The 27,994-nt window shown below is 55.2% G+C and overlaps 2 protein-coding genes across 4 annotated transcripts; one reads left to right on the forward strand and one right to left on the reverse strand.

Moving 5' to 3' along the window:
* Positions 1–5,394: 5,394 nt before the first annotated feature.
* On the forward strand, positions 5,395–16,121 carry NOXA1 (NADPH oxidase activator 1). Of its 2 annotated transcripts, none has more exons than XM_074609101.1 (13): positions 5,395–5,584; positions 5,800–5,934; positions 7,266–7,373; positions 8,123–8,182; positions 8,770–8,807; positions 9,504–9,645; positions 11,184–11,237; positions 12,417–12,489; positions 12,666–12,724; positions 13,665–13,834; positions 14,503–14,608; positions 14,696–14,819; positions 15,047–16,121. In XM_074609101.1, the coding sequence occupies exons 3-13, from the start codon at positions 7,287–7,289 to the stop codon at positions 15,148–15,150; spliced, it is 1,017 nt and encodes a 338-aa protein (XP_074465202.1). In that variant the 5' UTR covers positions 5,395–5,584; positions 5,800–5,934; positions 7,266–7,286; the 3' UTR covers positions 15,151–16,121. The 2 variants fall into 2 exon arrangements, with proteins under 2 accessions (XP_074465202.1, XP_074465201.1); XM_074609100.1 differs by having other exon boundaries at positions 5,397–5,669.
* Positions 16,122–16,368: 247 nt separating this feature from the next.
* On the reverse strand, positions 16,369–27,992 carry ENTPD8 (ectonucleoside triphosphate diphosphohydrolase 8). Of its 2 annotated transcripts, none has more exons than XM_074608558.1 (10): positions 27,910–27,992; positions 22,853–22,984; positions 22,301–22,418; positions 21,106–21,256; positions 20,327–20,486; positions 19,576–19,806; positions 18,254–18,517; positions 17,750–17,860; positions 17,460–17,594; positions 16,369–16,813 (listed from the first exon to the last, which is right to left on the reverse strand). In XM_074608558.1, the coding sequence occupies exons 2-10, from the start codon at positions 22,970–22,972 to the stop codon at positions 16,622–16,624; spliced, it is 1,482 nt and encodes a 493-aa protein (XP_074464659.1). In that variant the 5' UTR covers positions 22,973–22,984; positions 27,910–27,992; the 3' UTR covers positions 16,369–16,621. The 2 variants fall into 2 exon arrangements, with proteins under 2 accessions (XP_074464659.1, XP_074464660.1); XM_074608559.1 differs by lacking the exon at positions 27,910–27,992 and adding an exon at positions 25,874–25,944 and having other exon boundaries at positions 16,372–16,813.
* Between the last annotated feature and the right edge of the window lie 2 nt (positions 27,993–27,994).

Here is a 27,994-nt window from a genome sequence, read left to right on the forward strand (position 1 = left end):
GGTCTGGTTCAACGTGGGCTGCGTGCTGCTGCTGGCGGGCAGGCCGCGGGAGGCCCTGCGGGTGAGCGGGGCTGGGGGGGACGGGGGGGACGGGTGTCCCGCTTCGAGTTCCAATAACGCTGAAACTCAAACTGATTGAAATCCAGCGTTTCTTACTGCAGAATCGCAGGCTGGCGGGGGTTGGCAGGGACCTCTGGAGATCACCCAGTCCCACCCCCGGCCAGAGCAGGGTCACCCAGAGCAGGTGGCACAGGAACGCGTCCAGGCGGGGTTGGAATGTCTCCAGAGACGGAGACTCCCCCACCTCTCTGGGCAGCCTGTGCCAGGGCTCTGCCACCCTCACAGCAAAGAAGTTCCTCCTCATGTTGAGGTGGAACTTCCCATGCTCAAGTTTGTGCCTATTGTCCCTTGTCCTGTTGCTGGGCGCCACTGAGAAGATCCTAGCCCCATCCTCCTGAGACCCCCCCTTTAGCTCTTGCTGAGCAGTGATGAGATCCCCTCTCAGCCTGCTCTTCTCCAGGCTGAACAGCCCCCAGGCTCTCAGCCTTTCCTCAGCAGAGAGATGCTCCAGTCCCTTGATCATCTCCATAACCTCCACTGGACTCTTGAACCAGGGAGCCCAGAAATGGACCCAGTTCCAGCTAACAACAGGAATGCAAGAGGTGACAGAGGCAGAACAAGGAGCCCCGTGGCCCCGGACAGTCCTGCACCAGCGTCTGAGGCTGTAAAAAGAAACCGCTGTGCTGGAAAACCGCTGCCCTCTGGAAAGGACGAGCAGCTGCCCGCGCTGGTGCAGCGGGGCGAGCGCCCCAAGGAAAAGCCTCTTAATTACAGCACCCAGCATGTCTGCGGGGCTGGCTGCCAGCTGCCCAGCGAGGAGGTGTGTGTAAGCCATTTCTTAAACAGCAAGAAGGGAGCTGAGACAGTGCCCAGAGCCATGGAACCCCCGGGCAGAGCGGCTGCTGTAAGGGACAGCAGTGAGCGCAGCGTGATGGAGCCCAAGAGAGGGTTTTTAGCCCCAGTGAATGGTCACTGACTGGGAAGTAGCTCGGCTATACTTCCGCATAGGTCAACGGTTGGGTGTTTATTTTTTCTCTTTTATAGCACAGTAAAGCAGGCTGTTGAGGCAATGTGCGCTGTTGGAGACATGGGAGAAGCCAGCTGCCACCTCGCCGAGAGGCACAGGTGCTCCCTGACCTCCTGCAACAGATTTTCACTCCTGCAATGCTGTCCCTGCCTGGGCAGTGTCAGCAAAGTCTGGGCTTTCAGGCTTGACTCATTACCTACATACCATCTCCTTGCAACAATAAGTGAGAGGGCACACCTCCTCGCTTTCTCAGAAAGACATTAAGACAGTTTTCCCAGCACAGTGTTGCTTTGAACCATCAGCCACCAGCTGCTACCAGCTTTGCCAATACTCACCTCTATTTAGCTGGGAAACTGGACCAGAAATACTGACTTGTAGGTGCAGCATGAAGCCCTTCAACTTTCTCCCTTGCACCCCTTCACACTCATCCCCGTAGGCGGTTTCAAACAGCCTTCCCCAGCATGGCCGGTCCTGCTGCTCCCACTGTCAGGGCAAACTCTGCTCCAGGCAACGCGGTTTTCCCATCGCAAGATGCCGGATGGCAAAAGTAGCTCATTTATGTCCAGTCCATTTTCCCAAGGAAGGATAAAAACCTGAAGCTCAGCTCATACAGAGCCAAGACCTGAGAGATGACTTGGAGCTGTCTCCTGCCCTGCAGCCCAGCTCGCAGGTGGTCACTCCGGAGGAGCTGGTCACCAGCCCAGGGACGGCTTCTGCACCCAGTGCCAGTGTGGCGTGGATGCGGCTGGTGGGGTGCACATATCCCACATCGACAAGAGAGATCCTAACTCATCCTTGGGATGTGTCTCTGTTTTTCTCCTTAGGCGTTCGATAAAACGGTTGCGAAGGACAAGTCCCTAGCTGTTGGCTTCTTTCAGAGAGGGTTTGTCCATGTGCAGCTGGAAATGTAAGTAATTGAGGCGCATGTCCATTCTAGTCTTTGGTTTTCTCCTTTTAATCATACTTCATTCCTAAAATTCACTTCTTCCAGCAATCTTAAATAGTTCATAAGGCCCAGTTTGGCCTTGTAAACCGTGTCGCAGGTCAGCAAGTGTTATCTCTGATAAGGCTGAGATGATTTGAGCTGCAGAACTTTGGGGTCCAGGGATGGCTAATACGTGACGTGACCGTCCCACACATACAGAGAAAGAAGCTGCTGCTTTATGTGGGGCTGCCAGGAGGTTACATTGCCATTCGGGTTTCCTTTGGGAATGAAAAAAATATAATTGCGCTGCTTGGTGTATCTTCATGTGGTACACGTGAGTCTGGCCTTCCTAAAAATGCAGTCTTCCCACAGCATCTGACTCTCACTCTCTGCTGACAGCGGATTTTGTGGGCCTGATCTCAGTCTCACTGATTTAATGTTGGGATTGCTCCACTACTGTCACGAAATTGATTACTCATTGTTTCCGTGGTTAAACCATGGTGCCATCCTGCTCAGAGAGGTGGGTGGAGGATTGTACAGATCCCTTCTTACCTTCGAAGTTCAGTTATTCTCTTTCCTGTTATTTTCCCCATGCTTTCCAGACCTTGATTTCAACAAAATGACTGGTTTTATTTCTGAGAGGGAGTTAAAGTGAGCAGTTCTGCACTCACAACCAGCCCATCGAGCAGCTACAGGCTCTGTTCCTCTGCCAGCGGAGCTGCAGTTGGGGCTGGTGGAGCCCGGCCAGAACGCTGGCCCTGCTGCACTCTGCCGCAGTCTGCCCCGAGCACATACCACATACGCTGTGCAGCAGGTCAGGGGCAGCACAGCTGGCAGGCCTGCCTCCTGCCCGAGGAGGTGACGGCCACCAGTACCCCATGGCTCCTTCCCTCATCGGATGCTGCTCCCACCTACCCACCTCCACCTGTGCACCTTCTCTTGGCCAGGCAACCACTGCACACCCCTTCCTGGGCCCTTCCTTTCACCACCTGCAGCCTCGGGGGGAGCCTGTTTTGATTTCGGTTGCATAGCTGGTGTAAATTCAGACTAATTCCTGTCCTTATCCTTAGAGTTTTTCTAAATTTCTGCTTGCATTGCTCTGGCCGTGCACGTACACTCGCTGCTCGCCATCCCCAGGGGTTTCCCAGCCCTCGCTTCTCCTCGAGCTGGGACAAAACTGGGCAAGGAGCTCACACCATTTCTTAGTCTTTGTTCTTTACGTTTTCTCCTCCTTGGAATTGCCACTATTTCAGGTGTGAAAACCTACTGTTCCTCCTAATCAGTAGAACAGTGCAGAGAATCCCGTGTTCATTTTGTACTAACTCCCAACAAGGAGAGGACAGGGAATTTTCTGTGGTCACAAGCGTCTCTGGTGCAGCTCTCCTCATCCAGGCTACAGAGAAGAACACATGGGTTTTGCTAGCTTGATTGTTGAACTTCTTTATTAGAGTCCTCAGCTTTTTTAGTCTCAGTTTCTCCTGTCATCTCTGCATTGCAGGTATGAAGAAGCTCTCTCTGACTATCATCTGGCCTTCAGTCATCTAAGACAAAATCCCTTCATCGATTACAAGCAGCTGGGACTGAGGCACATACTCTACGCATGGGAGGTAAGAGTCAACCTGTGTCACCAGCCCTTCCCCTCTGTTGGGGGTATTCATCAGGAATTCGGCAGTAGTAGCCCAAGAGCTTTTCGAGACAATACATTACAACAGGAAAAACATTCTGCTTGCACTTTATTTTTTTTTAAGCAACTGATCATAAAAGTCATAAAACAACATCATCTCCAAAAAGCTTGGCAGATTATACAGTCTGAAAAGTAAAATTGTTCAGAGCAGATGCACAGGAATCTGTATATTGGTTTTTTTAGCTTTTCAATGCATGTAGTATTTACACTTACACGCATGTAAATATGCATGTAAGTTCTGTGAACTCCTCAGCTCTAAAAGCTGAAATAGGTTGAAGTATAGGCAGATGGGAACAAAATTGGTCCATAATGAAGACTCTAAGAAACTCATGTGCATGAAAGCCTGTCTTTCCAACTCCAGCGACTGGTCTTAACATTACCTCAGTGTCTAAACGGACACACTGGGCTGCAAGCTGTGTTTGGCTTCTGTAACACCTCCCTCTGCAGCTCTGACACCATCACATGGAGTCAGCCTGCCACATCCTATTCAAAAAAGATCTACGTCTGAATTGATTGTAAATATTTATAATATTTGGAATGTAAAAGACACCTAGAAACTGTACTTTACTGCAAGGGTTCGCTTTGTCTTCTGTCCCGAGTCCACACACACAGACTGAAAAGCAGACACAGGACAGAATATTTAATTTTTTACTTCCGCGAGAGTGAGGAGTCATTGTGTAACTCAAGTCAAGCATGCCCAGAAACCTGTCATTCAGTCTGGGTCAATTTTCGTGTACCTTATACCTGGCAGAAAGAAGCTATCCTTGGCATTTGTGGTATTACCCCAACCTCATTGTTTTTAACAGTTTCCGTGCCACAGCACTGCCTTCTCTGAGCTGACGCACACTTAGAAACAGGAGGTTCCCTTTGGAAGGCGCAGAGCTGCAGGAGTGCCCCGAGGCCGGCTGAAGGAGGGGGGTGTCCGTGCTGGTGTGAACACCCAGGCCCCCACTCCACGTGCTCTAGGCATTGCCAGGACATGTGCTTGCCCTGTGCTGGCACTCTGCACTCAGGATCTGCATCCTGATTCAACTGGATCTCACATCTACCTGCAGCTCATTTTTCAAAATACACAAACATAATCCTCCTGCGGAACCATGCCATCAGCTTTCCCCATGCATGGCTTCTTAAGGGGAGGAGATGTGCTCTACGGTTTGAAAATCCAGAAATATTTCCCTCTTGCAAAACTAAAGCACTTCTGAGCTGAGCGAGAGCTGCTGCCTTGCCTCTCCACGAGGGAGCATCTCTGCAGTTCCCGTAGGTGTTCCCGATGGCCGTTCCCCACCACCCCTCAAGCAGCAGTCTTCTACTGCCATGATTAAGGAGGAAAGGAAAAACATCCTTTTAGCTGCGGTTCTCTCCCAAGCACTCCTTGCATCCAGATACCACAAAGCAATTTCAAGCTGGTAGCTCTATTACGTAAGATAGCAAGCTATCCAACAGCGAGTCTGTTAGGCCACACTTGTCTTGTAGGCCAGCAGCGTCTCCATAGGCTGACTGTCAGCCAGGGACAAGAAGAGATCTCCCACTCTTAACTCAGCATATAGATCAAGGCTCCCCTACAGCCAGTCTGTAAGACTCCCACACTTTGCCACTTCACCACCGAGCATACTTACATGCTGCTAAAGGGTAACAAGCTACAGCTGACAATTCGCACATTCACAGCCCACTACAATGTGAAGCAGTTTCAGTTATTTTGCAGTGAAAAGGAGTCAGAATTACTCTGCGCAGCAAAAAATATTACCTAGTTGCATGCAGAAAGAAACCCAAGAAAATCCTTCCTGGCCTTTCAGATGTAGAAAGAATAAGATTAAAACTTGTGTGGTGCCAGAGCCTGGTGCTCCCTGTGCCTCTCCTTGCCTCCAGCAGCTCCAGCACATGCCTGAAGGTACAGCTTTTATCTATCTCTTTCCACTCTGATGATGGAGTTTTCCCAGCTGTGCTGCTCACAGTGCCTTTCCAGTGGGGAGAAGGTTGGTGTTGCTCTACTATCTGTGGTGTCTCAGCGCCTGGCCCCTGTCCCTTGGCAGGGTTTGGTAAGTCATGTTGGGTGTCTGTTTGGTCTCAGCCCGCTGAGTTCTGCTCCCTCCCTGCCCGCTCCAGGTGCTGTACAGCACTGCAGCAGCGCAGTGCCGGCTGCAGCAGTGGCAGGAGGCCAGAGCCACCCTAGAAAAGGCTGTTGTCTGGAGACCTGAAGGAAGAACAGCAATCCTGGACCTGGCCCTTGAGCGGGTGCAGGTAAGACAACCTCTGCGAGCTCCTGGATATGTGCATTGGGCTTAAGTTAAGAAATATGAGATAAGAATGGTTTAGGTTGGAACGGACCTTAAATATCAGCTCGTTCCACCCCCTGCCCTGGGCAGGGACACCTGCCACCAGCCCAGGTTGCTCCAAGCCCCATCCAACCTGGCCTTGAACCCCTCCAGGGATGGGGCAGCCACAGCTTCTCTGGGCAACCTGGGCCAGGGGCTCACCGCCCTCATGGTAAAGAATTTCTTCCTGAGATCTCATCTAAATCTCCCCTCTCCCAGTTTGAAGCCATTACCCCTTTCTTGTAGGTCCAATGTGCTAATTGTTGTATGTTTGGGTTCTCTTGTCTGCCCACCTGCTTGGTCACCTGGTGACAGTGTAAGCCATTTGCACGTGATGCTCTACCAAACTAGTGCTTCAGCTAATTAGGTAACTCCATCACCCCCAGGTGCTTCACAGCAGAGAAACACCATAGTGGAGAATTATGGGATAGTCTTTCAGGCTGTGGAGGTGGCATTCTAGTCCCTGCTGTTCAGGAGCTTAGTTCTATTTGTACTTGTACTGTAAAACAAGTTGTCTTATGCCGTCTTTAAGTGCAGAACCCATACAAGTGCAGATTTGGAGGGTCTCTGTTTTCATGACACCGGCTGACTTTTTTGAGTTCCTTTGGCCTCAGTAACAATTAGTGGCAGCTCAGATATTAATGATAATCACGTTTAGAGCTTAAGTAGAGTGTAAAAGTGTTTCCGGGGTTGGTTCCAAATAATAGTTTCCTGATAGACTGTTTTATGATCAGGAACAACTTGCAGATCTCTGATTTACTCTTCCGGGAGGGCTCGTTATTTTGCTACCTACATACTCACTTGTCTTATTTGTATCCTTTCTAAGAGATGGTCACTTTTTTTTTAATCTGATCATCTCTTCTAGCATCGTGTTTGTGCTTTACGTTAGTAGGTTATTTATATTTGCTATTGGCATGCTACTCAGTGGTTGAACAGAGGAGAAAAAAACAACATTTGAAGTCAAGTAGAAAAACTGCTTAGAGATTTGCTTAACAAACCTTACTCCACTGCCCTCCCTTCCCATGCCAGTGGAGTTAGTCTTTGACTCAACACTGGGTAGTGGCTGTGGAGCTCTTGGTTTGCAGTGCTTGTTAAACCTCAGTGACCTTTTTCAAGTTCACAGACATAATTTTTGCCCCAGAGTCTTCCTGGAACTGGTTTTGCACACACGGGGAAGTTATACTTGCTTTTCACTGCTGTTAGGTTTCATTAAATATTAATTGATGGCTTTTTCCTTATCTGCTTTCCCTGCCCTAGGACCGTCTGTTTTTAGAGCCCATGCAGGTTCCTCCTGGGGAATTTTTCAGACCACGAAAGAAGGAAGTCGAACAGCTGGATTCAAAAGATTTCCTGGGTAAACCCAAGGTAACAGGCATGTAATCGTTAAGATTAACAGCAAGCAGATTAAAATCCCACCTTCTGACGTCTCCAGAGAGCATTATTGCTGGCCACTCCACCGGTCACTGCAGTGGTGGAGACCCAAGAGCAGGATTGTCAAGGCTTCCAGCCGGTCAAGGCATCTGGGACACAGAAGCCAAAATTTGTATGAATTCCCACCTTTTTTATGAAAAATGGACTTTGGTACTCAAAACCTTCCCAATCTTGGTCACTTTAAACTCTGAAAAAGCTGAGCAGGTACTTAGGGAAACCCATGGTTGTCCTTTTGCTGCCAATGACATTTTCAAGAGTAGCACATTCCTCCAGCCTGCTCCTACTCACCACTGCATTCCCAGCGGGACGGGCAGGCACTTGGGAGACAAATGCCTTGTCACGTCCTTTAACACAAGTCATCAGAAAATTTCTCTGGTCCCTTCTGCGACCAGTGAAGTCAGCAGAAGTGCCACAGGCGAGAGCTGTGACATGAATAAAGGGAAGGGAAAGTAGTTCATTCGTGTACTTTTAAAGAAACCTTGGAAAGACTAAAAGCACAGGGACAACAACAGTTTAAGCGGTTTTGGGAATCCAGCTCTGTTTTTTTCCACTGTGTGCGTGGCTCCACTTTATGTCTGACTTCAGGATGTCAGAAGGAAATAAGTCTGAGTAGATAACCTTGCATGAAGCTTGAGAGTTTCTTTTTCCAGCCTGAATTCAGTCATTACTTTCTCCTCTGACAGGTGATCTCGTCCATCATTCCCAATGATGAGTACATTGGCTTCGAGCCTCTCAGGCCTCAGGTGAGCAGGACATAGCTGTGAAAGGAGGAAGGGAGCTGTCGTGGAGCTCCAGGTAGGACCTCAGGTCTTACCCATCAGGGTAAGAACATACTGTTGAACAAACCAGCGCAATATCAGACTAGATCCGTGGGGCCGTTCAAAGCCAGGTGGTGGGCTACAGCATTGGCTGGAAGGGACTCAGCGATGTGAGTCTCCAACCCTTTGAAGTTGTGGTTTTGTCTCTTCGCCATGTCAAAACAGCAGTGGAGACTTTGCTATGCTCAATATGCGTTTGCCCCGCACCTCAGTAACTTTGTCAGCGTAAGCCTGGCTGGCTTGCGCTGTAATAGGAGTTTCTTAGAACCAAGGGTAGAGTTAGACTTTGTTACTCTCCTCCGGATGGGATAAAGAGGGAGGCAGAGAAATAGGAGGCACATCCTGGTAAGGTGTGGAGCAGCAGACTTCTGTCTTGGCGCTGTGGTGTGACAAATGATGTCAAGAGTACAGACAAAATACCACAGTGTGGTATTCAGAGGGACAATAAATAAGGTTGCACCGTTGCTATATAAGGTATTGTTGTAAATAAATGCTGCTGTTTCCTCCCACAGAAACAGGGCTTTTATGAACCCCGTGCTGACGCTCTACGGTAAGCATTCACTTCTGTTCTGGGCTAACTCTTCTCTCACTACTTCTGTTCGGAAGGTCATGTTTTGTTCTCTGATGTCTTTGTCTAAAGACTCTGTGGGATCCACACCCACTTCTCACTAAGGGTGGAGTGAATGACAAACGTGCAAAGGCTTGTGTGGCTGCAAAAGGCACTGCAGATCAGTGGCACCTCTCATGTAAGGACCTCAGGGCAGTTTGCAGGAGTTGATTAAATAGTCCTGGGAGACAGGCATGGATCATGTCATGGCTGGGGAATGGAAGCCAAAAGAGGTTGTGGGACCTGTACAGGTCTGTGGCAGAGGATGCTCAGATGCTCCATCCTAGTACCCAGGAAAGGCCTCCAAATACTCACTCTCAACCATGCTGTGTTGAGCCGATATCACCAAAATTTGGTGATATTGTACCAACAGTACTTCGCGGCTGAGTTTAATAACTGTTTTGATATGGAGGGTGGTTATTAGTGTGATGAAAATGGAGCAGTTGCGTTTGGGAAATCAGCGTTTTTCAAGCTCCTTTTGTTCCCAGTTGAACCAGAGGGTAGCAATGGAAATCATAATTTCCCAACACCTGAAACTTTTGGCATGTGCCAGTTTGGATCGGTGCAGTGTTCTGGATCAAAGCCATCCCGGACCAGAGCTCCAGGGTTAGTAAAGGTGCTCTCATGCTTTCTTTCCAGAGACAGTGAGTTAGGCTACTATCGAGTTTTGTCCCATTATTACCCTGAGGACTCGGAGAAGTTGGCAGTGAAAGCCAGCAGTTTGGTCTTTGTGCTGACGAGAGGAGCGGATGGCTGGGCTACAACCATCCACGCGGGACAGGTAAGGAAACCACGTGGGCTTTCCAGCCCTTCCCCACCAGCAGAGACCACAGCCCTGCCTGTGAAGAGGAGCTTGCTGCAACCCTCTGAGCACGTGCCTTGGGGACCCACCTGTGGCACTGCAGAGCAGGGGTTGAGTTCAGGAGCTCGTTCCCCCAGAACATGGATTTCTCGGACACTTGTCTCCCACCAGCTTCTGCCACTCACCTCTGTAGCTCCACAGGGGCATCTTTTTGGGCACTTCCACCGTACAGGATCCTATTGTGGAATCGTGTAGGATAACAGACCTCACCAAGGGCCACCATTTAGAGCAGTATTTGTCACCTGAGAGCTCTAATGGAGCTGAGGAGAGAGGTCGGTCCTTACCTGGTGTGTAGCGCCTCTGTTAAATTAACTTTGTGAAAGTTTGGGGAGGGTTTCAGCTGTGCAGGCAGGTTTTATAAATTGCTCTAGAGAAGACCTGAGGAATTGAAGCCCAGCAAGTCTGACATCTTTCTGCAGACTGGGGAACTATAATGTAAACAGATTGACTAGAAACAGGTAAATATGATGACATGGGAAATCTATTGTTGACAGAAGCCATTCCTCACATGTCTACTTAAATTCTTTGAAAGAGGCAGTGCATACCTGGACTAGGTTGAGCCAATTAATGTATTATCTGCCTGTATTTCCAAAAACAGTCAAAAGATTCTTCACAAGACCCCTAAAAATACAGTGAGCTGTTTCAGCAAGAGGGGAAGTGCTCTGAGAACTGATAACAGGTTAAAATAAAGGGTTGGCATAAATTAAAAGGTTTTTCTTTGTTTGTTTTTTTAAAAAGAAAGGATGTCCCTGCAGAGAATCTATTGTGACCTAAGCATTTAGCATATTCCTAAGGGATACATTAATAGAGGTAGTGCTAGGGTGCTTCTGAAGGTGACCACGTTCCATGATAGACAATCAAACCGTTCCACGTAGCCTGAAGCATCTGGCGCTAACAGTGAACAATTACAGAAGTACTTGAATGTGCTGGTTGACCGCTCAGTGAAGTGTCAGATGAAATTCAAAGTCAAAAAAAGTAAAATAATAGACCCCGGGGGAAAAAAAAGCATAACTACTCCCAATGATCAGTTGAAATGAATAGCTCAATAGCAGTGATTGTCAGAAGACACTGAAATGCTGCTGGACTGATATCCCTTGACGTCCTGAGCATCTGTTTTAGGAGCAGGGTGTTGGGCTTGGTGGGTGGTTGGTCTGTTACATTGCAGCCACTCAATTAGAGCCACTGCTTTCAGCAGAAAAAGGTGCAAAAGGACCATTGGATTTTGTTCAGCAATTTCTGAACACGCACCATATGGGCTACCATGTGAGACCCTGGGCCTCCATGGGCACGTTCGTGTTGCAGTAGGGCGAGCAGGCAGCGGTGTTTGGCGAGGGCAGAAGCAGTGCAGAGCAGGGCTGAGGGGAGATGGGGCTGGGGGGGCTGGGGCTGCGCCTGCCCCAGCAGCAGCTCCTGTCTCACGGCTCCTGTCTCACCCTGCTCTGCTTTGTGTCCCGCAGAAGCTGCGCATACCGAGCTCTCTCCTGGAGCCTGCCTCAAAGATGGATAAATGGGTGAGCTGACAACCTTGCAACCAGGGGTGAGGACAGGATCAAGGGATACATTTGGGACTTTTATTTGTAAGATTATCACAGGATAGAACAGCTGTATAAGAGAAACATAGAATGTGGAACACTGAGACACCTTGGCTGAAGACCAAGTGCTCTTGAACAGGAACAGCAGAAGAGTTAAGAGCAGGGAAAATACTTTTTTTTTATATATAATTGGATCTCTCTACACCAAAATCTGTGGGCTTGGACACACAGCCAAGCCACCGTGGCTTGCATTGCAAGCTGATCTAGACATTGTTACCTCTTACCTGCCGTGGGATGATGGAGCACACGAAGATGAGCAGCTGCCAGAGCTCGCCTGACCCGCTGTAACTTGCTGAGGCACTGGAACACAGTGAGTGTGAGGGCTTGAGGCACATGTTCACCCAGCCCGCTCCCATGTCTGCAGCCGCTGGATGTAGCACAGAAGCGGGTGAGGAGTGCTCATGTGTTCTAGTTCACCGGCAGAGTGAGAGTTAATCTCCTGCCGTGGGACAGTGATATCTTAAACAGGCTCTGCTTTTGGCCTTGAGTCCATGCACCTAAGCCCTAAACCTTCATCTTTGACTTAAGAAAACTTCCTTCATCTCCCATCTTCACCACAGGCATATCCACACATGATCCAAATCACTTTCCATCTGAACCCAGTGCAGAAAGGTGTGACTCAGACCTGTACTACCTGTGAGAGATTTTTGAAGCACATGGTTGTTCTGATGTTGCTATGATTATTTTGTTTTTCTTTCCTTCTGAATGAATCCCTGGCCATAGCACGGACTTGGGCATTTGCTCCATGGATGTCTGTGACCACCCCAAGTTTGGCTGGGTGAGCCGGCAGATGGCAGGGAGAGGCCTCGGCGCAGCATGAGCATCCTCCCTCTGCTCCAGCACCAACCCAGCAAGGGGCGGGCGGGGAAAGGAGTGTCCCACCAAACCTCTCGTCACCCCTGCTACCCAAGAGAGCTGTAGAGACCATCACTTGAGTGCTGTGCCTCATCCAGCCAGTTGATGAACTGGTCGCCCTGGGGCTCTCTCTGTGCTTACACCCAGAAACTTACAACTGGCTGCAGCCTCTCTCATGCACACCAGCCTTGCCCGGTCTCTGCCGTCTTCTGCTCACTCCTTTCTGATGTTGTTCCGTTGCAGAAGATCAGCGATGGGATTCCCCTCCCTCCTGCCCAGGTGCCTCCCAGCCGACTCCATGTGAAGCAGAACCCAGGTAGTTCCCCGGGACTGGGACCTCCGTGGGTGCCAGCACCCCTGCTCTAGGGGTGCGGGGGGAGGCTGGTTGCCCACTGCAGCCATGGCTGCCTGTGTGCTGGAGGCTTGTGGAGGAGCTGCCGGGGCCTCTGCTGACTGCAGGCGCTGTTCCTCTGCCCTTGTTTTGTTCTACAGAATCTCCTGGGGGAGAAAATGCCTCTGCAAATGATGCTGGTGCCCAAATGGACTTCAAGGTAAGGTGTTCCACAAGCTGAAGCTGCGACAGGCTCAAGAGATCAAGGCTGTGAAAAATGCAAGACTCCTAGCTAGATCCTCCAAAATTCCTGAGCTGCCCCAAAATCACTGGAAAAAAACTCTTCCTCTGCCTGTTTTCTCATTCCAGAGAGAGGGTCCCATGTGGTCTTTCCTCCACCACTCCCAAGTTTGTGACCGTACAGTTTTTTGAGGCAGCCCATGGTTGAGGCTTACCAGGGCAGTGCCCTTTTGCCACCCTGCAAGGAACCAAGAGCCCCAGACGCAGCAATGTTCTCAGGCATGGAACTTTCCAGCCCATTTTGTGAGAGAAAGCTGTCTTTGAACTACCTGCTGTCCTGTCCCCGCTTCTCCAGGGTGGCATTTTCTGTCCCTGTCGGCCTGGGTATCACAATTCATGGATATTTGTGTTCTTCTGGGATGATGTCCTCCGATGCACCTCCATGTCATTACCAACCACTGTGTGTGATGGAGCTGGAATAGTTCCTATGTCCACCTGGGGACAGCACCTGTCTGGCAGTGCCAGCTGCAGATCAGCTCTGCTCCCTTTGTCTTTGCCACCCCTCCTTGTAGGGCTTTTGGAGCCATTTTTTGTCAGCTGTACTTCAGACGAGGCAGCAGAATGTGGGGACTTGGCTGCACCTCTCCAGCTGGCTGGAGGAACTGGGGCCCTGCTCATACACCTCTGGGGTTGGGAGAGACCTGCGTGACCGGACCCAGAAACAGGCTCCCAGGTCATGGGAGGAACACTTGATCCCAGGCTTTGAATTTGTAGTTCCCCCTCTGAAATTCAGATCTGCATCTTGATGCTGCACTACTGTAACGTGGTACCACTGAGCTGAGGGGTTGTGTCTGTGTCACCTCTCGTGATACAAGGGTCCAGAATAACCAGGCTGTTTATGGTGCCACATCTCTTGGCAGATCCCACCGGCCTGCGGAGAAGCTTCGTCCAGCGCAGACAGACCTGTTGTGGTGCGAGCGTGCTGCGAGTGCACCGTGGTGGTGCGGGCAGGAGAGGTGCCGTCGCTGCCGGCCCTGCGGGCTCTGCTGCGGGAGCGCTTCGGGCAGCAGGCAGAGCGAGGGATGCTGAGGTATGCCGCGGCACGGCTGGGCCCTCCGGCACTCTCCGGCCATCAGCGTGTGTGACAGGGTCACAGCAGCCGTTCCCCTGAGGATACTGATCTGCATCTGGTCTCCTGGCAATATTGAATTGGGGTCAAAGCATTCTAGCAGAGATTCACAAAGACGTGAGCGCGCAGCCTCCCTTGCGGGGCTAACCTTACCGTGGCTTTTGGTTTTGTGAACAGTGTGTGCTCCATGGGCTTCGGAGGCCCAAAGGGTCTTTCCCAGGAAACTGTACCACGGTCAAGAAATTGAGGAACAGAAGGAAAAACTCTTTGCAGCTGCAGCTGCCGTATATTGATTTTTCTCCAGCTCAGCCTTTGAGGTGCACTAGGATCAGCGCAGAGCAATCTGGGAGTTGGTCCGGGGTGAGGTCTCCCTGGCTGTGACACCCCTGGGGACGCACAGTCAGCGTGGTCAGGAGAGTTTAGGCTCTTCCCCTCAAGTGAGTGTGTGAGGAGGTGACAGTGTCACTCCCTTAGCACACAGGGTGGCCCCATGTCATCATGCAAGGTGACAAGCTCAGAGCTGGCTTACAAAGGGGACTTTTGAAGACTGAAGATGTTAGAGGGCTAGGCTTGCCTCCAAGTCTGGCTTTAAGTGAGGTGATTTGAGATGTGTTAATGAACCCTTGCAGCTACAGGCATTCGGATGGCAAAGACCTGGGTGCAGTTTCTGGAGAGGAGGATCTAGGGAAGATGTGGCAGCAGCTGACAGATGGCAGGCTGACGCTCTGCTGCCAGGTACGTGGGCTGTGACAAGCTTCTCTGCTGTGCTGGACTCAAATATCTGCTTTGCCTTGCGTCCTCCATGCCGACTTTCTCCCGCAGGACTCGGACTCCCACTCGGGCAGACCCGTCCTCTACCGGATGCTGGCTCAGCACTCTTACCTGGCGCAGGGACCGGGCGACCTGGAGTTCAGCAAGGGAGACCTGCTGGATGTTCTCTCTGAAGGTAGCTCTCCAGTCCTGTCTGCAGGCTGTACTAGAGCAGGCTTTTGGAGTCTGCTGCGGGGAGGGACTGGGGAATAGATGGCCTCTCCAGTGCCGTCTCCGGCTGAGACTCCCAGGACGTACAGGCTTGCACTGGGTTTTGCCCAGAGTTGAATTCCAGCCATGATAATTCTCGCTAACCCCACTCATATGGGCCCGGGCTCATCCTGCTCCTTTATGTTTTCCCAGTGAACGAGGACTGGCTCGAAGGACGCTGCAATGGCAAGACTGGCATCTTCCCCAAATGCTTTGCAACCCAGACCCAGGAAGGCAGTGGTGCTGCCTTCCTATAGCAAACAGGAGCCTGTTCCTGCACGACTGCACTGTCTCCCAGGGGCGAGAAACACAAGTCCCAGCTCATCTGGGCCACAGCCAGCGCAGCCAGGAGCTCTGCTGAACCTGGACAAGATGTGTCCCCCACCCACAAATCCCACGGGGTCAGTTCCGTCAGTCTGACAGCATTTTCTACAGCCTGTTCCCAGACCTGGCGTTTTTACCTCTGTGCTTATACTGCCAAAGATGTGCTTGTGCAGGGGGGAACTGGTGTTTGGCAATGGGAAATGTCCACGTGTCAGCTCAGACTGTTGGCTGGGAAGAGGTTGCTCTGGATGGAGGTCTTCACCCCCTCTCCCTTGTTGCTCACGTTCAGGCTGGGAAGGTTGACCGCACTCTAATGAAGCCAAGGACAGCCGTCTGAGCCAGAGGCAGAGCCCAGTTCCCCAGCTCCTTGGACCACGTATCTTTATCTCCACCAGATAGAGATGCTGCTCTTTGGGAAGGCCTCCCTAACCAGTTTGCAGTGGGGTGTGTGGGATAACACCTTGGCTTAGGACCACCATATATCTTCTTCCACAGCAAATACCCCACGGATGTGCCAGATCCAAAGGGCCTTTTCTTGCTTCTTTTCTTAAGCCCTTAAGTCCTGCCTGGATGCTACAGCTTCATGCTGCATGGGCAGGGGTCTTGCAGCACAGAGGAGAGGTAGTTGTGGAAACACCCCTGCTCAGACCAGCCTGGGCTTTGGCAGAGCCTTGTGGGGGCTGGGGAGAGGGCCGGCTGGGCAGCGTGGCGTTGGGCTGGTGGCTGGAGGAACTGAACTGACCATCCAGTTCCCGCAGCTGAGCTGTGCTGGGCTCTGCCGATCTAAATAAAACACTCAAGTGCCTGGAGGTGGAACCTGCTGGGGATTTGGTGTCTGACAATGCTGGGCTATGTAACTTGAATATAAAATAAACCCTAAGCCAGAGTTGGCAGCTCTTAAATCAACTTCCATTTGTATTCTTCTGCTGAGATATGCCAGTAAATATTTTTAAAGACAGCTGACGGTGTCTTTGGGAAGATATTCTGTCACATACTACAAAAATCTTGCATGTCTTGCATACAGCTAAGGTCACCCCTCTCCTCGGAGTTTAGGTGCCACCACTGCTCTCCGTCACCAATTGCCTCCCAGGGCTTTAGGGCGCGCAGCCCAGCAGGACTGGAAGTGCCAAGGAAACTGTGCTAGGCTGGTTGATGACTTTCGTATTTGAAAAACAAAATGGATTTTATTTCTAGTTTGAATGTATCTGGCTTCATCTCAGTCAGCTTTTGTCAGCCAGATTAAAGTCTGTTCTGGAGTCAGGAGTCTTTTCCCCTTGGAGGTACTTAGAGACCTCAAGACACCTTTGTTATCTTCAATATCTTTACAGAGATGACCCAGTTAAACCTCCTAAGCAATGGAGATGGGTCTAATGCCCAGGATGCCTCTACTCAGGAGGCTGGGAGCTACTTGGTTTTCCAGAAACACTGGAGGAAAGCAGCCAGCAGGCCTGCCACCATGGCCAGCACAATGAAGGAGACGGCACCTGCCCACAGACTGGGCTGGTGCCCCTTGACCTGTTCCAGAGCCTCCGCGGGGATCATGTTGGTGAAGTTCAGCATGAAGCCCAGCGTCCATCCGATGTCCGTGTTTGCTGCCTGAGGTGAGAGAGCAGAGATCGTTCAAAAGTGCCTCTGCCAGGCACCAGTAGCGAGGGACTGACCAGCACCTCTCCCATGAGCTGCCCCAGCTGTGTTTTCACACATGGACCTGGCTGTGGTGAACCTGATCTTACCAGCACCAGTTACACAGAGAGCTTTCCGTCCCCTCCTTCCCAAGGGCTAAAGGGCAGCTGAACATGGGTGACTGCTCTGGTCCACATGCGCCTTTGTGACCTTCACATGATTTTGGATCTGAGCTTTCCTCCTCCCCCAGCATGCTTAAAATTTGGTAATATTCTGGTTCAAATGGGTCATGGGGCCACCATAACCCCTCTGATGCTTAAGTCAATTCTGCCCAACATCAGGCACTGAAGAGGCCAAATCCTGCTCTGCCTTTCTCTGACCCCTTAAAATTAGCTTAGGTTCACACCAGAGTAAGTGAGAAACAAACTGGTGTCAGAGGTTTGGGGACAAGTAAGAAAGAGTGAAGCTGTGCTGGGACCACTGGGTAGCAGCCGTGAGATGGGGACACATTTCTGGCATGAGGGGCTCCAGGGATGCTGCTCCTGAACGTGTCTTCAGGCCAGGGCAAGGATGCGGCTGCAGCTGCCTGCCCACTCCTGCGGCCCCACAGGGTCTTTACCTGCCGGCTGAAGCGGATGTTGCTCCACGTGAGCTCATTGAACTTGTAGCCATCGAGCAGCAACGTCAAGATGTAGGTCGCCATGGAGCAGTACGTGTGTAGGTACCGCTTCTGCTGCGGGAAGTTCTCCACCAGCTGTGGGGCCATCAGGGGACACGGTGCAACGGGAAATTAAACAGATGCTCAGAAACCCTCCCTGGCCCAAGGAACAACAGGACGTGTGCTGCCTGGGCAGGGATTCAGGACAGGACAAGCACAGGGCTCCTTGCTGCCCTTCACAGGGCTCTCACCTCTGTCCAGTTCTTCTTGCAGAAGGTCTCGACCGTGGAGTTGACGTCATTTAGAGACTGCTGGCTGGTCAGGTTCAGGAAGTGGAAGGTGTAGTAGAACCCAGCAAAGGCCTGGGAGTTGAGGGGAGATGGTAAAAACTGCATTTCCTTTGTCACCCAAAAAAACCCTCAGGGGCCCCTCTTCCCTGGAGAAAGTCTCCCATGTAATTCCCAGGGTTCTGCATCCAGCACCCACTTGATGGTCTACCAGAAAGTCTTGGGGCTGCTGCTTACACCCTGGGCTAGCTCAGACTTGCTCCTTGGGACAGGGTCTTCTCATTTCCCTCAGGGAGGGCTGGGACATCGCAGGAGGCAGAAGCCACCTCCCAGCATAGGAGAACAGGTTTGCAGATGGGACCAGCTCTAGGGTCCCCTCCCTCCCCAGCCCTTCCCACAACCAGTGACAGAGGAGACTCCCACCCTCCGTCCTCCCCCACCACAGCCACGGGGACGGAGGCTCCTTACGAAGAACTGTCCCCGCACGGGCGGCTGATAAACCCCGTTGAACCCGCACGTCCTGTTGGCCCCACAGCTGAAGTTGAAGAGTTTCTGGATGGCGGTCCTGCACTCCGCGGGGTTCCCTGTCCCCGTCACCGTGAGGACCTGTGCAGGGCCGGGTGTGCTTGGTGCACGGACACAGGGAGTGCTGTAGAGGTCTGCCGTGGTGACATTCTCCCGGTACCCCTTGGGGTAGCAGGGGTGGGATATCTGCGGGGTAGACGGGCTGCCCTGGAGAGAGAGGGAGCTGTTAGCACCGCCCCGGCACCGAGGATGAGGATGGAAAGGAGAGAAACAGCCCACAGACAGCGTCTGTTCCCAACCCAGATGCAGGGCACTAGCGTGCTGGCCCCACCACCCACGGGGTTTTATCCACGGGGTGCAGGCACAGAATTGAGGTGACAAGCATGGCACAACCATGCTGTGGTCAGGGCCCAGCTACAGCGGTGGTGGCATGGCCAAGGCCTTGTGATGCTGAGCCATTAGTGGGGCTTGGCGTAGGATGCCAGCGAGAGCCTCCCCCACAGCCCATCCTGCGCTTAGACGTTCCCGAAAAGCAGGATCTAAACCCTCAGAGGTTTGGAGGAGAAGCAGGATCCATCCTTTGCGTGACTAACCTGCCCGCGGCTTTTGCTGGTCCTGCCGCCGGCCCCACCACTGAGCCGTGCTGGGGTGGCAACGCCACCGCCAGCCCCTGCCTCCCCGCGGGGATGGCGACCTGCTCCCGAGGGCATGGCGTGTGCTCTGCCTGCGCAGAGAGCTTGGTGCTCTGGCCACTCGCTCTGTCCCCTCTGCGTCGCGCAGGCCCCAGCCCAGAAATGACCACAGACGCGTCCCGCCTGCACGGTCCCCCAGCGCCTCCGTCGCCCACAGCGCTGGGCGGTGCGCTCTGTCCGAGGGGAGACCGCAGGACGCTGTGGGGGGGACTGCTGTGCAGGAGAGGGTGTTGGGAATCCTCCCTCCGGGCAGAAATTGAGGAAGGGCAAGTGAATGGGGACAGGGAAGAACCTAAGGATACAGCCGGGCTTGGAAAAGGATGAAAAATGCCATGACACGTCCACGTCTGGGGAGAAGGGAGCCCTGGCAGGGAACCACCACCACCTTCCACTCAAATGAGAGAATTTTCTGTTTCAGTAGATAAAATCTACGCCTCTCCCAGGCTTTTAAATTCGTGAAAACTCCCAGTCCCCTGACGCTACTTCCGCAGGCACGCCCAGTCTTTCTGGAAGGTATTTTTGATGGCAATGGGAAATGGTTGAGCGGGTCCGGGTGACAAGTGGCTGCGGTACCTGGTGGAGAGCTGCCAGCAGCCTCTTCAGGGCCTGCGTCTGCCCGTAGCAGAGGTAGCTGTGGGTGTAGAGCGAGTAGTTGGTGCCGTACAGCCGGAAGAGGACGGAGGTGTTCTTGTCCTCAATGGTGACTCCAGGCTGGAAGGTTATTTGTGTCGAGGCACCTCCAAGGTCCAGAGCTCCCAGAACCTCCGTGGTCTGTGGATGTTCCCATTCCTCTGCAAAGGAAAACTGGCCCCATAACGTGGCAAGTGTTAGCCTGAACTGGGGGCAGTCACAGTCCCTGTCCCTTCCCGCAAGCTTTTGTGGGCTCAGAAGCCCCTCAGGGACCTTCCACACCCCGTTTCCCTGTTTATCCCCTTCCTGCCTGCGTCCTCACTGACCCACATAGACCCCCACGGAGCCCCCCGGCTCCATCCTATCATCTGGGATGCAGAGACTTTCAGGAGGGAGAGAGTAACACTTTCATCTGGGGGCTGATATTGCTGCATCTGTGATAGCAAAAGGGACCCGTGGGTGAGTGGAGAGCACGGGGCCAGGCGGGGCTGGACACAAAGACCCTTCATTCTGTTAATCCCATCAGCGGGGTTGCGTCTGCAGTTCACAGCCACAGGCTACATCTATTTGGGTGACCAGTGCCCTAAACCTACATTTGTCTCTCCTCTGGGACTCAAGAAACCTGGGGGTAGCTCAGACAGGGATAATTGAGCTGCTCGCCCCTCCTCTGCCCACCCCCACCCCCCGCCCGCACCTTGACCAGCGTCTCCAGCAGGTAGTTGACGGTGATCCAGCCCAAGGAGCCCTCCTCGTTCCCCGTGAGGATCCGGGCTCCGCGGAAGTCCACGGGGTACTCGCCAATGGCCTTGGCGACCTCGGCGAAGACCTGCTCGGCCTTGGTGCTGTTCTGCTCCCTGTCGGGGAAGGAGATAAAGGGTGGGCGCTGGGGCAGGCAATGGCTGAGGTCGAGGAGAGCTCGGAGCCCTCTCCCCCGCAGCTGCTGCCTTGGGAGTCTCCCTGGCGGTGCTGCCCGCGGGCTCTGCCTGAGCACACGGGAAGGGCGATGCCGGTCGGGCAGAGGAGGTTCGGCCGCCTCAGGCTGCTGCCGGGCTGGGGCTGGAGGGTGCTGGGGGGTTCCCCGTGGGCACGGCCAGCTCCGGGACACCCCGCGGGACTGCACACATGGGTGCTCTGCCCATCACCAGGGCCTGCCTGGAGAGCAGCCCCCGTAACCCCAGCCCCCGTGTCCCCAGCCCCCACACTGCCAGTCCCCCATTCCTCCAGCCCCCCATGCCCCCAGCCCCCCACACTCCCAGCCCCCCGTGCACCCAGCTCCTGTGCCCCAAGCCCCCGACATTCCCAGCCCCCCACACTCCAGCCCCCCACACTCCCAGCCCCCCATGCCCCGAGCCCCCCCATGCCCTCAGCCCCCCGGTGCCCCCAGGCCCCGGCCCAGCCCCCTGCACCAGCTGTGATGCAGAAACGCCTGGTGGGGAAGGGGCCGCAGGTGGTCGCTCCGGGCAGTGCCGGTACCTCAGCAGCCGCATGCCCGCTGTGGCCCCCAGGTAGGTGGGGGTCTCCCGCTGCTGCTCTGCTGGCACGATCTGCATGGCCGTCTCCAGGCAGGGCTTCAGGCTGGCTCCAGCCTTGGCGGGGTTGTCTGCGTAGCTGGAGATGCCGGGTCCTGCAAGGGAGCACCCCGTGATGGAGCCAGCTCAGGGCCACCCAGGACGGGCAGGACACCAGGGGACATGTTCACCCAGAAAGTCCCCCGGGGTTTTTCCCTGTGTACCAGGGCTAGTTGTGCCCTGTTCAAGGGTGTCCTTGGCAGGACAGAGCTCCGAGCTGGGTGGCCACGGCTCGCTGTGGGAGCCGGTGGTGAGCTCCTGCTCGGGACCGAGGGGCAGGGCTGCAGTGTGAGGCTTCTGCTGAGCACATGCTTGATCCCAGGGCGGCCAAACTGCTCGAAGGCGGCCAGAGGGTCCCGCAGGACTCAGCCGGCAAACAGAGCAGTTCCTGATTTCCCTGGGGAAGGGGCAGGCTCTCCTTTATCCTGCTGGGAGGGTGTACGGAGCCGATCGGCACACGCAGAGGTGCCCTCTGCACCGCTTGTTTGAGTTCCTATTTTTAGACGCTGGCACCAGATCTGAGCACCCAGCACAGTCCTGTGGTGTGTAGGGACAGGCTCTGGCGTGGAAAAATCACTATTTACCTTCCCCCGGGCTTTACACACCGTTACTGCCTTTAGCCCAGGCACCCTCTCCCTTACACTTTGCCCTCTGCCGGATCTCTGCAGTTAACCAGTAACTGCCACGCCGCCGCCGCAGAGCTGCTGTCGAGGTCAAAGAGAGCTCGGAGCCCTCTCACCCCCCGCCAGGCACCTCTGCCCTGCCCTGGTGGCCTTTGCCAGTCCCAGACCAGCTCCATGGACCATTTAGCTGACCCTGCCTCCCCTCACTAGCCCAGTCCTCTCCTCCGGAGAGACCAGACCTTGTGCCAAAGCCCGAAAGCACCTTTGCGTTAGGAATTAATGGCTCTTTGTGTATTTATAAATGCCCAATAAATAAATGCCCTTTGGGGCATTTACCGTTTACCACACCTGGCACAAACCAGGCAGCTCACCGTGGCGCTGTGGGGCAGCCACCCCGGCCAGCACCGGCTCCCAGCCCAGTGTCTCCACGCTGGGCAGGGACAGGGGAGAGGGACGGATACGTCCCAGCAGACTCACCAGACACGTTGCAGACCGCCACCTGGGAGACGATGCCGGTGCCATTCTCCTTGTCGGCGGGCCACCGGTAGATGTAAAGAGACGTGTGTGTGGAGCCGGCGTCAAACACCAGACCGTACTAGGGGAGGCAGAGGGGACACGGGGTGTCAGGGGGTGCAGAGCAGCTTCACCCGCTGCAGAGCAAGGGGAGCTCCTGGAGAGCCAGCAGAGCTCCTGGCGGGCAGGGGAATCTCCAGGGGCCAAACGAAGAGTGTCACCAGAGCACGGAAAGCCCTGTGGCATTGCAGGCACCAGCTGTGTCGGGGACAAGGCTCTATGACAGGCTCTTTGAGCTGGCAATGCCCTGTGATGAAAAGGCTGTATGTGCCGTCAGGCCAGTCACAGGGACCAAACTCTGCCAGACCCGCCTGGCACGCCAGCCTGCCTGGCAGTTTGTCCCCATGGCGGTGACAAACAGCACAGCCTGCCTGAAACCTGGGGAAAATCCTGTACCAAGGGGCAGCCAGCAGCCCAAGCGAGAGCGGGCAGCTGTGCTGCTCCCAAGGACCCTACCTTGGTCCTGGGGGGCAGAAACACGTCCTTCACGTTCACGACGCTCAGGATGAGGGCAATGATGCTGAAGACGCAGGTGGCTGCCAGGAGACCCACAACGACCTTGGCTTTGTAGCCCATTCCTCCTCCAACCTGCAAGAACAGCCCCAACCCCCGGCTCACACCTCTGCATTGGCAAGGCTAGTTTTGAAATGCAGACCTCATGGATGGACAAACCTCTCAAGATGGCACTTTCCCATTCCCTAACAAGGGCTTGAAGCCATTCTCTGGTGCATAGCTACTCTTACAGGAGGCTCTTGGCAGTCTTGGGGCTGAGACACCCTCTCCCTCTGAGCACTCCCTCCCCAGGGGATTTTCAGCATGGCTTTTTCACCCCCGACTTCTCACATGCAGCCCTTCAGGTCCCTCTCTGCACTCAGCCTGGACCCCACCTCTCTGCCCTGCTCCAGCTGCCGCCTGGGTGCCAGGTCAGCATCTCCCGTCCCAGCAGCATCACTGGGGAAGCGCGGCAGTGGCTAACAGGAGTCCCAGCCTGGGAGCAGGACCATGCTCTGGCAGGTTCCCAGTGTGGCCATCATGTCCGGGGTGCAGAGCTGCACCTCTCTGGCACCCACATGCTGCCATTGTACCCTTCGCCCTCACAAAACCCATCCCACAAGACTCGGGACCACCAGGTCACATCTGTTGCCCAACAGGCCCACACTGCCCTCGAGAGGGTCCTCTCTGCTCCACACAGGCTAACAGCATCTCCAGCCACGTGCCTCCTGCCTGACCCAGCTCTCCGCAGCTCTTGGTGACGCCGCAGCAGGTAAGCAGACTGGCAGGGACTGTGTCCTTGCCTGCAGGCGATCCCCAAGCCTCTCCCGCAGCCCCAAGGGCAGGCAGAAGGGCAGAGGCAGAAAGCTGCTGCCAGTCTGGGCACACAGCCCCGTAGCCAAACTGGCACGCCAACAGCGATAGCGTTGCACGGACGGGCAGTGGCAGCGGGGTGTGGAGGAGCCCCTGGGGACCAGAGCAGGTCCCACGCTTCACGCTTGTCCAGCTGGAGCTCAGCTCCTGGCAGAATCGGCCCCAAGGCATCAGTAAGAAATTGCAGCGGAAAAGCAAAGCCAAAGGGTCCGGTTCCCTGCAACGGCCTCAACGCACAGCAGTGGACACGTCCCCGGGCTCAGCACCCCACAGCTGGTACAGATGTGGCTTTCTACATGCACAGCTCTTTCCTCCCCCTGCACCGCCCTGCTCCGTGCCGCCGGCAGCCTGCCTGCGGGAAGTCGGGCTGGCATCCCTCCACGGCGTGAGGCTGCAAGCCAGGCTCCAGCTGAGTGGTGGACGCCGCGAGAGCCCTGGACACAGCCTAGAGAAGCTGCTCAACCCAAGCAGTGCTTTGGGTGGCACCTGGGGCCTGTCACTTGGCTACACTGTTCTCCTGTGAGGGCATAAAACCAGAGAGAAATCCCCTTGCCCTTTGCCAGGCCAGGTCAGCAGCTTGACAGGAGAGGAAAGACCTTTGGCAAGGTCAAAGGAGATGTTGATTCCTGTTTTGGAGTCAGCATCTCCGGTGACGAACACAGGTGACCAATCCCCTGCGTGACATAAGATGTATAATGATGGATGCCCAGGCTGCCCAGAGAGGTGGTGGAGTCTCTGTCTCTGGAGACATCCCAAACCCGCCTGGACGCGTTCCTGTGCCACCTGCTCTGGGTGACCCTGCTCTGGCCGGGGGTTGGAGGAGATGATCTCCAGAGGTCCCTTCCAGCCCTACCAGTCTGAGATTCTGTGGATAGCAGCCTTTCTTCTGGCCCATGTCATGGGACATGGGACTACAGGAAGCCCTTATCAGACCTTATCCTGCAGCCAGCAGCCCTCCCCGTTTCGGTGGGTAGGGACAGAAATATGGGAGCAGCTTATGAGTGCCTGTACTGTCCCCTCTGATCAGCCCTGCCAGAATTTGCCCAGGTATAACTGTTGTAGGGGTGCAATTCCCCTGTTGCAGGTAACTTGGCAATGGCAAAGGTCCCCAGCCCAGCCCCATCCTGGAAAATTCTGTCCCAGGCACCGTGTGGTGGAATGATATGAAATGGTGATAAATTGCACTGTCCTGCACGCGGGAGTGGGTGAAAAATGGGCTCCACCTGCTCTGGTGGGGACTAATTTCCAGTTTGACTGAGCAGGAGGCAACATCCAAAGGCAGCACAGAGCGGGGCACGGGGAGGGAGCCCAGCGGGTGGAAAACAAAGTGAGAGGTGTGTGAGAAGCTGATCGACCTGCCCAGCCTTTCAGCGGCACCTCGGGGCTGCCCGGCGCTGACACCCGCTACCAGTCCCATTGAGCAGCAGGGATGGGGAGGTGTTGGTGATGCCTCCAGAGATAAAGAAGAGGCGCGTTGCCACCCAGTGCCGCGAGGAGCGACGCCCGGCCAGTTCAATGTATGGAAAGTTCAGCGCTGTGCACAGCGCTTGGGCCATTGCTGCACTTGTTTGTGTACGACCGGGCGCACCGATGTGCTCTAAGCACCCGCGGGACATCCCTCACCTCGCAGCGCCTCTCGCGGGGAGGGACAGAGGGGGCCAAAATATTCCGAAGGAAAGGCGCAGAGGCACTGCTGGGTCTAAACCGTCTGTTTCTCAGGAAAACGGGAAGCTGACTTCTCTGCTGTGCACATTTGGGATTTGGAAGTCAAAAGGGCTCTTAAAATTGTAAGCAAGAGGGTGAGCGTGCATGCCAGGAGCATCTCTGCCGGGCAGAGCGCTGCCCTGCCTCCCATCTCTCCCACCACCGCTGGGGCTCAGCAGTGCCCTCCATGCCCCGTCCATGTCCCCTCTGCCCCCTGCACCGCCGGCACCTCGTGCAGTGAGTGGCCACCCCATGCAGTGAGTGGCCACCCCAGCCCTCCTCCCTCCTGCTCCTCCAGCCCTCGGAGCACCCGGCTCTGCTGCTGGCCAGGGCCTGAGCCCACCACCACCCCTCCGAGCACAGCTCCTTCGAGGGGCACCCTGGCCCCTTCCCCTGCCTGTGGCTCACCCGAAGCTGCTCCCGGCACCGTCGTCCTCCCCCGGCTGTCGGCACGTACCTGGCGTGCGGAGCCCTGCTCCTGGGACAAAGACTGCCCCGAGTCCCCGCTATGGCCGTCCCCTTGGCCCCGGACCAACAACCTGCCCAGGAGAGCGCTTGGCTCGTCCAGGAAAGCCGGGGTGGAAACAGCGTCTGGCATTAACCACTTCACTGCCGGAGGAGCGGGGCTGCCGGGGAGACCTCCACCCACAGGGGTGGTGGGGGGGCCCGCGCTGCCCAGCGGGGGCTCAGCAGGGGGGCAGCTCCCCACGAAGCTGGTGACAAGTCCAGCCTGTCCTTCTGCCCCTCGGGGAGCCTGCGAGCGGGCTGGCCCCGGGACCAAGGCAGTGGCTGACATCTCTGCCCCAGCCCTGCTGCATGAACACTCTGCGGGGCAAAGCACAGGCCAAGGCTGCCGCCCCGCACCCCTGCTGTCACCTGGGTCTGCCGTACCACACACTGCCCCACTGCAGGCAGAGACAGGCTGGCAGAGGGGCTCGGGACAGCAATAGGAGGAACCTGTTTCGTGGAGACCTACCCCCATGGCCAGGGACCCATCCCCACAGCCAGAGACCTGTCCCCACAGCCAGGGACCCATCTGTCCCCATGGCCAGGGACCCATCCCCACAGCCAGAGATCCATTTGTCCCCACAGCCAGGGACCCATCCCCACAGCCAGGGACCTGTCCCCACAGCCAGGGACCCATCTGTCCCCATGGCCAGGGACCCATCCCCACAGCCAGAGATCCATTTGTCCCCACAGCCAAGGATCCATTTGTCCCCACAGCCAGGGACCCATTTGTCCCCACAGCCAGGGACCCATCCCCGTGGCCAGGGACCCATTTATTCCCACAGCCAGAGATCTATTTGTCCCCACAGCCAGGGACCTGTCCCCACAGCCAGGGACCCATCTGTCCCCATGGCCAGGGACCCATCCCCACAGCCAGAGATCCATTTGACCCCACAGCCAGGGACCTGTCCCCATGGCCAGGGACACATTTGTCCCCACAGCCAGAGACCTGTCCCCATGGCCAGGGACCCATCCCCACAGCCAGAGATCCATTTGTCCCCACAGCCAGGGACCCACCTGTCCCCATGGCCAGGGACCCATCCCCACAGCCAGAGATCCATTTGTCCCCACAGCCAGGGACCCATTTGTCCCCATGGCCAGGGACCCATCCCCACAGCCAGAGATCCATTTGACCCCACAGCCAGGGACCTGTCCCCATGGTCAGGGACACATTTGTCCCCACAGCCAGAGACCTGTCCCCATGGCCAAGGACCCACCTGTCCCCATGGCCAGGGACCCATCCCCACAGCCAGAGATCCATTTGTCCCCACAGCCAGGGACCCATCTGTCCCCATGGCCAGGGACCCATCCCCACAGCCAGAGATCCATTTGACCCCACAGCCAGGGACCTGTCCCCATGGTCAGGGACACATTTGTCCCCACAGCCAGAGACCTGTCCCCATGGCCAGGGACCCATCCCCACAGCCAGAGATCCATTTGACCCCACAGCCAGGGACCCATCCCCACAGACAGAGACCTGTCCCCACAGCCAGGGACCCATCTGTCCCCATGGCCAGGGACCCGTCCCCACAGCCAGAGATCCATTTGTCCCCACAGCCAGAGACCTGTCCCCATGGCCAGGGACCCATCCCCACAGCCAGAGATCCATTTGACCCCACAGCCAGGGACCTGTCCCCATGGTCAGGGACACATTTGTCCCCACAGCCAGAGACCTGTCCCCATGGCCAGGGACCCATCCCCACAGACAGAGATCCATTTGTCACCACAGCCAGGGACCCACCTGTCCCCATGGCCAGGGACCCATCCCCACAGCCAGAGATCCATTTGTCCCCACAGTCAGGGACCTATGCCCATGGCCAGGGACCCATCTGTCTCCATGGCCAGGGTCCCGTCCCCACAATCAGGGACCCGTCCCCACAGACAGGTTCTCATCTGTCCCTAAGGCCAGGGACCCGTCTGTCCCCATGGTCAGTGACCTGTCCCCGTGGCCAGGGTCCCGTCGCTCCGGGGCGGTGCAGGCAGGGCTGCAGGCAGGGCTGCCGCCGGGCGTCCCCGCTCCCC

This window comes from Larus michahellis, chromosome 15 (assembly GCF_964199755.1).
Source record: "Larus michahellis chromosome 15, bLarMic1.1, whole genome shotgun sequence".
Taxonomy (NCBI): Eukaryota; Metazoa; Chordata; class Aves; order Charadriiformes; family Laridae; genus Larus; species Larus michahellis.

What these genes read in the sequence shown, in the direction of transcription:
- NOXA1 (XM_074609100.1), top strand. Translation starts at nt 5,616, where the DNA reads ATGATGGAGTTTTCCCAGCTGTGCTGCTCACAGTGCCTTTCCAGTGGG. An exon ending in CCTCAAAGATGGATAAATGG is followed by an intron (nt 11,238 to 12,416) that starts GTGAGCTGACAA and finishes GTTCCGTTGCAG; the next exon opens with AAGATCAGCGATGGGATTCC. An exon ending in CCATGTGAAGCAGAACCCAG is followed by an intron (nt 12,490 to 12,665) that starts GTAGTTCCCCGG and finishes TTTGTTCTACAG; the next exon opens with AATCTCCTGGGGGAGAAAAT.
- ENTPD8 (XM_074608558.1), bottom strand. Translation starts at nt 22,972, where the DNA reads ATGGGCTACAAAGCCAAGGTCGTTGTGGGTCTCCTGGCAGCCACCTGC. An exon ending in TTCTGCCCCCCAGGACCAAG is followed by an intron (nt 22,419 to 22,852) that starts GTAGGGTCCTTG and finishes TGCCTCCCCTAG; the next exon opens with TACGGTCTGGTGTTTGACGC. An exon ending in GGCGGTCTGCAACGTGTCTG is followed by an intron (nt 21,257 to 22,300) that starts GTGAGTCTGCTG and finishes GCTCCCTTGCAG; the next exon opens with GACCCGGCATCTCCAGCTAC.